Source organism: Neoarius graeffei, chromosome 23, assembly GCF_027579695.1.
Source record: "Neoarius graeffei isolate fNeoGra1 chromosome 23, fNeoGra1.pri, whole genome shotgun sequence".
In the NCBI taxonomy this organism is placed as follows: domain Eukaryota; kingdom Metazoa; phylum Chordata; class Actinopteri; order Siluriformes; family Ariidae; genus Neoarius; species Neoarius graeffei.
In genome coordinates this window covers 15078129-15087926 of record NC_083591.1, presented here as the reverse complement: position 1 = coordinate 15087926, position 9798 = coordinate 15078129, and the positions used below count along the sequence as shown (strand labels likewise).

The 9798-nt window shown below is 38.4% G+C and overlaps 1 protein-coding gene across 1 annotated transcript in view; it reads right to left on the bottom strand.

The window, feature by feature from the left end:
• Nucleotides 1-591: 591 nt before the first annotated feature.
• Nucleotides 592-9798, bottom strand: part of mfsd1 (major facilitator superfamily domain containing 1) — a 28619-nt gene continuing 19412 nt past the window's right edge. The window contains exons 12-16 of the mRNA XM_060905833.1: nucleotides 9594-9691; nucleotides 9303-9415; nucleotides 6240-6287; nucleotides 6029-6095; nucleotides 592-1613 (exon numbers count right to left, since the gene is read on the bottom strand). Of these exons, the coding sequence (XP_060761816.1) occupies nucleotides 1610-1613; nucleotides 6029-6095; nucleotides 6240-6287; nucleotides 9303-9415; nucleotides 9594-9691 (330 nt within the window). The 3' untranslated portion in view covers nucleotides 592-1609. The remainder of the gene's footprint in view (nucleotides 1614-6028; nucleotides 6096-6239; nucleotides 6288-9302; nucleotides 9416-9593; nucleotides 9692-9798) is intronic.

Below are 9798 nucleotides of genomic sequence, written 5' to 3'. Positions count from 1 at the left end.
CTTTTTGTACTCAACTTGACAAGCAAGTGCAAAAACCAACATGGGCATGTTAAAAACAGTATTAGAACCTATTGCCAGGCTTCTAAAGCTGGGCATACACTGCGATTTTTTCAATCGCGGTATTCAGCTGCTGCTCACACTGTACGAGTGAATCGCAGGGGTAAACAGCACGCAGCTTACGATTCCTGTTCTCACACTATACGATCCGATGCTCGGATGTGATGCTCGGATGCGATGCTCAGGATTTCAAACAGGTTTGATTTTCATCCGCTCGATCAGGAGGAGGTCGTGAGGTGTTAATCGCCTGTCGTTATCCCATGTATACTACATGATCCAAGACGCACGATTGAGCCAAAACTCGGCCCGATCTCCAAAATAGTCACACGAGTGAAAATCGTGTCAAAAATCGCACAGTGTATGCCCAGCTTAAGAAAGCCCTAAGGCACACACACACACACACACACACACACACACACATATATATATTATATAAAAATAAAAAGTATTTTGAAGCATATTTGCTGTTAATATTAGCAATTAGTCTACATTTCATTCAACGTAGGCAAACAAGTTGATACGTATCTGCACATATGTACACAAAGCGTCTATGATACACGATTTGAAACTTTAATCAATGATGCCCAAATGAAAAAATACAAGTGACCAAACTGGCATTCAAAAAGTCTGATGACATGCGAGAAATCTTTTGAGCTCCAATTTAAAAAAAACAAAAAAAAAAAACCAAACAAAAACACTTTTTGTAAATTACTGTCATATTATTTGCAGTTACGATACCAAATCCAATTTTCTTCATGAATACCATGTAGATTACAATGCAGATAATATATTAATACTCTGGAATAGATACTGCACCTGGTGATTACTGAACTACATGCAATTGTAAGGTCACTATTTATGTTAAAAATTCATTTTAAAAACCGCTTGGCAGCAATGCACCACAGGTTGAAGATAAAAAATAATCTTAATTTAAAAAAAAAAAAAATTACATATGTCTTAAAAAAGATAAAAACCTGGAATAAAACACTCATCTGTCAAGTGAGCTCATGTAAAAAGTTAGGAAGAACCACAACATAGCTTCTCACAGTGGGTGACGTACCAAAAATGTTGGGTGCTGTGAACCCGTGAACCAAAAAGGCATAAGCTATATCCCAAGAAGTTTTCCAGTGGGTGAAGATTCACCAGTGCAAAGGTCTGTAGAAAGAACTGATAAATGATACCAAGAGAAAAAAAGGAAGTAGTCTTTTCAGTATCCATGAGTGAGTGCCAGCTATCCTGAGGTGGAGTTAAGAGAGTGGCAGGACATCCCCTCTGGCATGACCCAACCAGCCAAATCAATTCCATCCTCCGCTCCTCAGCCTGTACAATATCCCAATCCTATATTTAACACAGTAGTGATTATTAAAAGTTCTATCTGCAGGGAGAAGTCTATTTGAGTGGGCCCTATACCCCTGTGTTGGGATTAGACCGGTCAGTGTGATCAAGAGGAGGACGTAGTGCAGAAATGCCCACTGATGGGTGATTGACAGGCTGAGTTGTCCAGTGAGACAGATCACAGCAGGAAGGGTGGAGCCAGTGGACTGAACAGCTATCACCTGGAAGACAGCACACAGGCTTTGTTACAATAGCAATGACGGGCCATTTTTTAAAGTAGTTGTCATAGTGTTGTGTAATGTATCAAATTAAAGCGTGTGAAGATCTGAATCGAAAAATTGTTTAATTTTGTAAACACGTCTAATAAAACCAAAGTTATGAACATATAAAAATCCAGTGTTTTATAAAATTTCCATTTCTGTCCGTTGCCCTGGTCACAAACCAGCAATCAATTTTCCATTGGTTTAATTTTCCATTCATGAGAAAAAACCTCAATCAGAAATTAACAGCCGAAAAAGCCAAAAATAAAGAGATTTAGAATTTTGATCATCAGGGCAAGAATTATAGATAAATGCTTCTTCTTGTAGATCATAATTACAATGGTAACTGAAAGTTCGTGAACCCTTCATAATTTATGTTTCTGCATAAATATGAACTAAAACATCAGATTTTCACACAAGTCCTAAAAGTAGATAAAGAGAACCCAGTTAAACAAAATGAGAAAAAATATTATACTTGGTCATTTATTTATTGAGGAAAATGATCCAATATTACATATCTGTGAGGGGCAAAATGTATGTGAACCTTTGCTTTCAGTATCTGGTGTGACCTCCTTGTGCAGCAATAACTACAACTAAATGTTTCCGGTAACTGTTGATCAGTCCTGCACACCGGCTTGGAGGAATTTTAGCCCATTCCTCCGTACAGAACAGCTTCAACGCTGGGATGTTGGTGGGTTTCCTCACATGAACTGCTCACTTCAGGTCCTCCCACAACATTTCAATTGGATTAAGGTCAGGACTTTGACTTGGCCATTCCGAAACATTAACTTTATTCTTCTTTAACCATTCTTTGGTAGAACGACTTGTGTGCTTAGGGTTGCTGTCTTGCTGCATGACCCACCTTCTCTTGAGATTCAGTTCATGGACAGATGTCCTGACATTTTCCTTTAGAATTCACTGGTATAATTCAGAATTCATTGTTCCATCAATGATGGCAAGCCGTCCTGGCCCAGATGCAGCAAAACAGGCCCAAACCATGATACTACCACCACCATGTTTCACAGATGGGATAAGGTTCTTATGCTGGAATGCAGTGTTTTCCTTTCTCCAAACATAATGCTTCTCATTTAAACCAAAAAGTTCTATTCTGGTCTTATCCGTCCAGAAAACATTTTTCCAATAGCCTTCTGGCTTGTCCACGTGATCTTTTGCAAACTGAAGACGAGCAGCAATATTCTTTTTGGAGAGCAGTGGCTCTCTTCTTGCAACTCTGCTATGCACACCATTGTTGTTCAGTGTTCTCCTGATGGTGGACTCATGAACATTAACATTAGCCAACGTGAGAGAGGCCTTCAGTTGCTTAGAAGTTCCCCTGGGGTCCTTTGTGACCTCACTGACTATTATACACCTTGCTCTTGGAGTGATCTTTGCTGGTCGACCACTCCTGGGGAGGGTAACAATGGTCTTGAATTTCCTCCATTTGTACACAATCTGTCTGACTGTCAAGAGTTTGGTGGAGTCCAAACTCTTGAGAGATGGTTTTGTAACCTTTTCCAGCCTGATGAGCATCAACAACGCTTTTTTTGAGGTCCTCAGAAATCTCCTTTGTTCGTGCCATGATGCACTTCCACAAACATGTGTTGTGAAGATCAGACTTTGATAGATCCCTGTTCTTTAAATAAAACAGGGTGCCCACTCACACCTGATTGTCATCCCATTGATTGAAAACACCTGACTCTAATTTCACCTTCAAATTAACTGCTAATCCTGGAGGTTCACATACTTTTGCCTCTCACAGATATGTAATATTGGATCATTTTCCTCAATAAGTAAATGACCAAGTATAATATTTTTGTCTCATTTGTTTAACTGGGTTCTCTTTATCTACTTTGAGGACTTGTGTGTAAATTTGATAAATGTTTTAGGTCATATTTATGCAGAAATATAGAAAATTCTAAAGGGTTCGCAAACTTTCAAGCACCACTGTATGCACCTAGAAGCCTTAAAAGGTGATACATCAATGAAATTGGTACATCCTTTGTTTTTAAACATAAAAGCCAGAATTTAGCAGGTATGCTCACTTTAAATTGTGGACACCAAGCATGACTAATGACTGTGGTGCTTGAATGTGCTGTGTATAAGAGGGTGAAACTTTTGTTAATTCTCTTCAAAACAGTATTACTGATATTTATACACCTTCTCATTTTTAGTCCATGAAAAATAATTTGGAAAATCATTGATTTTTAGGAAGGATACAAAATTTCTCAGTGATCCGATTTTTCGCGGGCACGAGACAGCAAAGTGTTCAGCTGATTTTATTGGGAAAATCAAGTCAGCATGAGAGATTCGGCCACTAGGTGGGAATCATGAGTTTTAAGCTGACTAAACCAACAGTGAGCAAGCTGGAAGCTAAATAAATAAAAATCAATCAATAAATAGACAGATAGATAGACAGACAGACAGACAGACAGACAGACTGACCAGTGACGAATATCACTAAAAAAAAAAAAAAAAAAAAGGTGGCAGCACCTGTAAGTTTGGTGTGTTTGCATTACATAACATTAAAAAAAAACACAAAGTAAAAGCTCATCGCACCACCACACAAAATTAACAATATATTCTGAAAATACGTTATTTATTCTTGAATCGACACTAGTTTTACGTAGATTAAACACTTTTACATATCTTTAAAGGCCGAACGAAAACATGCTGTTCTCCCATACAAACGTACGGAAGGTTCATTAGCGCAGCACCGCGCGGTCAAGCCTAGTTACAGTACAACACACATGCGTTAGAACCACTAGGTAATTATAGGGGGTGAGAAAGTTGCCAACTTGTTAATACTGTAAGTCCTGTATATCACAGGTGTTAGCTTACTGATGCCATACGTGATGCGCCACACTGGTGTTTTGTATGTTACAGAGAGCCAAGTTCCAATTCCAGTCTTGACACAGAGTCGGGTTTTCTTTTGAGTGTATAAACACAAAAACCACCCTCAAATAAACTGTTCAAAATCAAACGGAATTCCATTATTGTAGAAAGATAATAATGCACTGCAAAAAATAAAAATCTTAGGAAGTTTATTTGTCTATTTTCAAGTCAAAACATCTAGCCACCCTTATTATAAGACATAATTGCCCAACAAGCAAAACCTCATTTAGCTAGAAAGGCTAGTTTTTAGACAGTCCATCTTGAAAATCTTGTATAGACAAAATGTCTTGAAAAAGTCTTATTTGGAGCACCTTTGAAAATAAAACAAGTTTTTTTTTAAACAAGTACATTTTGGACATTTGTCAAATGCGGTTCATCTTGTTTCAAGAAAAAAAAGTATGCTTGTTTTGGGAATAAATGAACTTTACTGAAATCTTTGAATCTTTCATTACAATTCAACTCCACCACATATCCTAAGTTTACTGCGACTGTTTTCTCAGTCAGTCATTCAGAGTGAGATCCTTCTAGATGCTGTACAGACTCTAGACCAGACAAGTGCCTTCAAAAAGGCTATGAGTGAGTGGAGGGCGTTTTAGTGAGGTCTTTTTGGAATGCTGCGAGTTAAGTTCAGTGGGTTTTTTTGTTTGTTTGGGGGTTTTTTTGTGCCTGATCTTGTAAACCCCTCGTACACATGAATAGTCAGTGCCCCCAAAATGCACTGTTGCTTTGGCGTTGTGTAAGCACTAAGTCAAAATGCGTAGACTTTTTTTTTTTTTGGTGCCTGAGGTCCTGGGGAAGTGGAATCTTAAGAGATGTTTTAATGTTTGAATGCTGAAATGGGAAAAAAAAATAAACTTGTTGCAATGCTACACGTGTCGTCAACTTGATTCAAGATAGTCTCTGGTCTCATATCTAGAGTATTTTACTAATTAAAGGTCACAAAAGGAGAATCTTTTAAGCTAGCAATGCTTAGTTGTAGAATTTAACAATCCTAATATTAGTATATTTATCTTAAATTCAGTTTTTACTGCTAAGACTTTGTCATGAAATACCCTTAAAATGAAAAAATAAAAATGACTTGAATGGCTAAACGTAAGAAGTACGATCTTATTATAAGAACTATTTTGAGTTAATCAGATCTCACATAATAAGTTCCCCAATCTTATTTTGGAATTATTTCATCTAAAAACAGGTTAGATTTGTCATCTTACTTTAAGAAATCTTACCAAGTCAAATTTGACTAGTTCCATTGGCAGATTTTTTTTTTTTCACCTGATTCAAGCAAATATGCTTTGTTTTAATCTTTTATTTCTTATTTTTGAAAGGCCATTTTGTGCAGTGTGCAGTCCATGGCCCTGACTCTGAATCTGCGTAACTTTGCGTTATCTGAACATGAAGATGGCCCTGGAGATGAAATCATTCAGAGTTCAAGCTGTAATAAGGAAAGTGGGAAAAGTTAACAGGTCAAACCATAATGAACTCACTCTGACTCAGCAGACAAGTCCTTCTGAAGTCTGGCTCGGGCCGAGGCTGAAAGGTTCAGTTCTCCACCTGGTTTAAAAAATAATAATAAATAATAATAATAATAATAATAATAATAATAATAATTGTGGCGAGTGTGAGAAACGTATAATGAGGTAGATCATTCTGGTGAAGTGCTAGAAATCAAGCGATGTAGTTTCCTGTCCAACATACCTCGGGCAAAGTTCACAAAGTAAAGCATCACCACTGCTATCAGAGCCACTGTTGAAAGAGAAGAATAATATATTACACCTATATAGTGTCTAATAATTTGACATGACATCAGACATGTACCATGCTCTCTAGAATGTTTTTAAGAAGGGTGTTTGATATTTTGAGCTCAAAAGTATTTGATACATTAGATAATTTATTTAACTCTCCCCCCCCCCAAGCCTTTATGTAGTGCATTTTCTTTTACAAAGCACTGGTTTAAGAATCATCAGCACCCTTACAATTAATATGAATACACTAAATAAAATAGGATTTCGTAACGCCTGCCTTGGGAAGACTGAATCTATTCCTGTAATGTCCAACACGTTTAGAGCCACTTGTAGAAGGATCTTGGGCCTCTTCTCCACACAGAACATTTTAAGCTGTTTATATTCTTGTATTTGTACATATGAACTTCCCTCTTTAATTCGGCTCAGTTCGATAGGGTTCCCTTTTTGTTCACAAACACGCTTATATTTTGCATGACCAAAATGTTTGAGTCTGACCACAAGACAATGCCGATTGTAATTCAAATGAAGTTCAAGTTTTTCATTTTGTGCGATGTTCTGTGCAAGTCTAAAACCGTTATCTTCTAAACCTGGGCTGGTGTTCGCCTCTTTCACCATGAGCCTGATTGTGATCATGGGCCCAACACGTAGCACATTTACAAATATTTCTGACATGAGAAGCTTTTGTTATGGCCTTATTTGCGCTTAAATGGTATTTTTAACCGTGCACAGTACCAGTCAAAAGTTTTAACACAGCTTCTAATTCAATGTTTTTTTTTTCTTTATTTTTATTTATTAAAAGACCAGGGTTCACCAGAAAATCTGAAGTAGCCAGTTATACACTACCATTCAAAAGTTTGGGGTCACTTTGAAATTTCTTTATTTTTGAAAGAAAAGCACTGTTCTTTTCAATGAAGATCACTTTAAACTAATCAGAAATCCACTCTATACATTGCTAATGTGGTAAATGACTATTCTAGCTGCAAATGTCTGGTTTTTGGTGCAATATCTCCATAGGTGTATAGAGGCCCATTTCCAGCAACTCTCACTCCAGTGTTCTAATGGTACAATGTGTTTGCTCATTGCCTCAGAAGGCTAATGGATGATTAGAAAACCCTTGTACAATCATGTTAGCACAGCTGAAAACAGTTGAGCTCTTTAGAGAAGCTATAAAACTGACCTTCCTTTGAGCAGATTGAGTTTCTGGAGCATCACATTTGTGGGGTCGATTAAATGCTCAAAATGGCCAGAAAAATGTCTCGACTATATTTTCTATTCATTTTACAACTTATGGTGGTAAATAAAAGTGCGACTTTTCATGGAAAACACAAAATTGTCTGGGTGACCCCAAACTTTTGAACGGTAGTGTAAATACATAAATAATGCCTGGGGACATGTTCCTCCAGAAAATTTTGAAATTTACATGCCTTCTGCATGCCATTTGACTTGCTAACTTTAGGACTGCAGGTGTCATGAACAGTTTTGCACTCAAGTTTCCATCAATGAAGAGTTATAACATCAACAAAACTGACTTCATGTTAAAACTGTTAATGTTATAGTCATGCTGTCTGTTGTTGCCCAAATGAGGATGGGTTCCCTTTTGAGTCTGGTTCCTCTCGAGGTTTCTTCCTCACGTCGTCTGAGGGAGTTTTTCCTTGCCACCGTCGCCACAGGCTTGCTCATTGGGGATAGATTAGGGATAAACTTAGCTCATGTTTTAAGTCGTTCGAATTGTGTAAAGCTGCTTTGCGACAACGTTTATTGTTAAAAGCGCTATACAAATAAACTTGACTTCTGGTGCATTCTCAGCTAATAAATTACTAACCATTTCCCTGTAAAATACTTGCAAAATACGTATGAAATTTCCCTCCAGATGTATGTGTGCTTGGCTTTCTCAGTTACCCTCTGTAGTACGCTGCCTGGCTCTGTAACATAATTACATGGTATAACTTAACTACAAGGCGGCATGGTGGTGTAGTGGTTAGCGCTGTCGCCTCACAGCAAGAAGGTCCTGGGTTCGAGCCCCGGGGCCGGCGAGGGCCTTTCTGTGTGGAGTTTGCATGTTCTCCCCGTGTCCGCGTGGGTTTCCTCCGGGTGCTCCGGTTTCCCCCACAGTCCAAAGACATGCAGGTTAGGTTAACTGGTGACTCTAAATTGACCGTAGGTGTGAATGTGAGTGTGAATGGTTGTCTGTGTCTATGTGTCAGCCCTGTGATGACCTGGCGACTTGTCCAGGGTGTACCCCGCCTTTCGCCCGTAGTCAGCTGGGATAGGCTCCAGCTTGCCTGCGACCCTGTAGAAGGATAAAGCGGCTAGAGATAATGAGATGAGATGAGAACTTAACTACATACGCTACGGCATGGTCACATGGTCCGACTCGGCCAATCAGAACGCGAGAATCGATCAACAAATATAGCGTTGCTTCCGGTCACGCTAGACCCGAATTGAAGACAATTTATTTGTACTAATTAACTTTTGACGAGGCACAACTTTTAATTGAAAAGCATTCCAGGTGACTACCTCATGAAGCTGGTTAAGATAATGCCAGTATTGTGCAAAGCATCAAGGTAAACACTGGCTAGTTTGAAGAATCCAAAATATGAAACTTTTTTTTTTTACCACATAAAATGTTCCAGAGGTTATTTCATAGTTTTGATCTCTTCAATATTGATCTACAGTGTAGAAAATACAAAATACAGACCCACCCATGAATAAGTAGATGTGTCCAAACTTTTGACTGGTACTATATTTTTATATCCATTACAGATTTGCGCAGGTCAAACAACCATCCGTTTCTTTTGAGGGAACAGCTTTCATAAAGGATGGCAATAAAAGTACGAATATGGATGTGGCATTCAAATTTCATTGTAAAACATTTTCTAAAATGAGCAATTTTATCAAGAGACCTCGTGTACTACACCGATGTATTTCCATACACATTTATAAATTCACACTGACGGCAGGCTTCACACATACAGTATATATAGCCTCTCAGTGTTCACACAGCATTGTCACTCACAGCAGATGCATGCACAGAAGAAGACCTCGAGAAAGAGGTAACCCTTGCTGTCAAGAATGGCTCCTGCTGCCAAGGAAATCAGTGCCAGACCCAGGTTCTGTATGGACTGCATACTGTTGAGAGAGAGAGAAAATAGATAATAAAGCTAACTAAGCTTTATACAATACCATATTTTAGAGACGTTTACTAAACACAGCTAGTAATGTTTCAGTTCTCTCCAGATCCATCAGGGGAATCAAGAGTAACTTCATAGCACTATATAAAAGCAAAAAAGTAAAACTAGGTTCTTACAATCCATATGCTGTGCCCAGTTGGTGTTCTGGCACTACAAAGGCCACCATTGGCCAGAGAGCACAGGCCAACAGTGAATATGACAGACCCATAAGGACCTACGGAGAAGAAAACAAAAATGTACACCTATACACACACAGGAAACGGTCACTGAGGCTCAGCCTGCCATGTGCAAAAACTCAGGTATTGTAAAAAGGCACAAAAA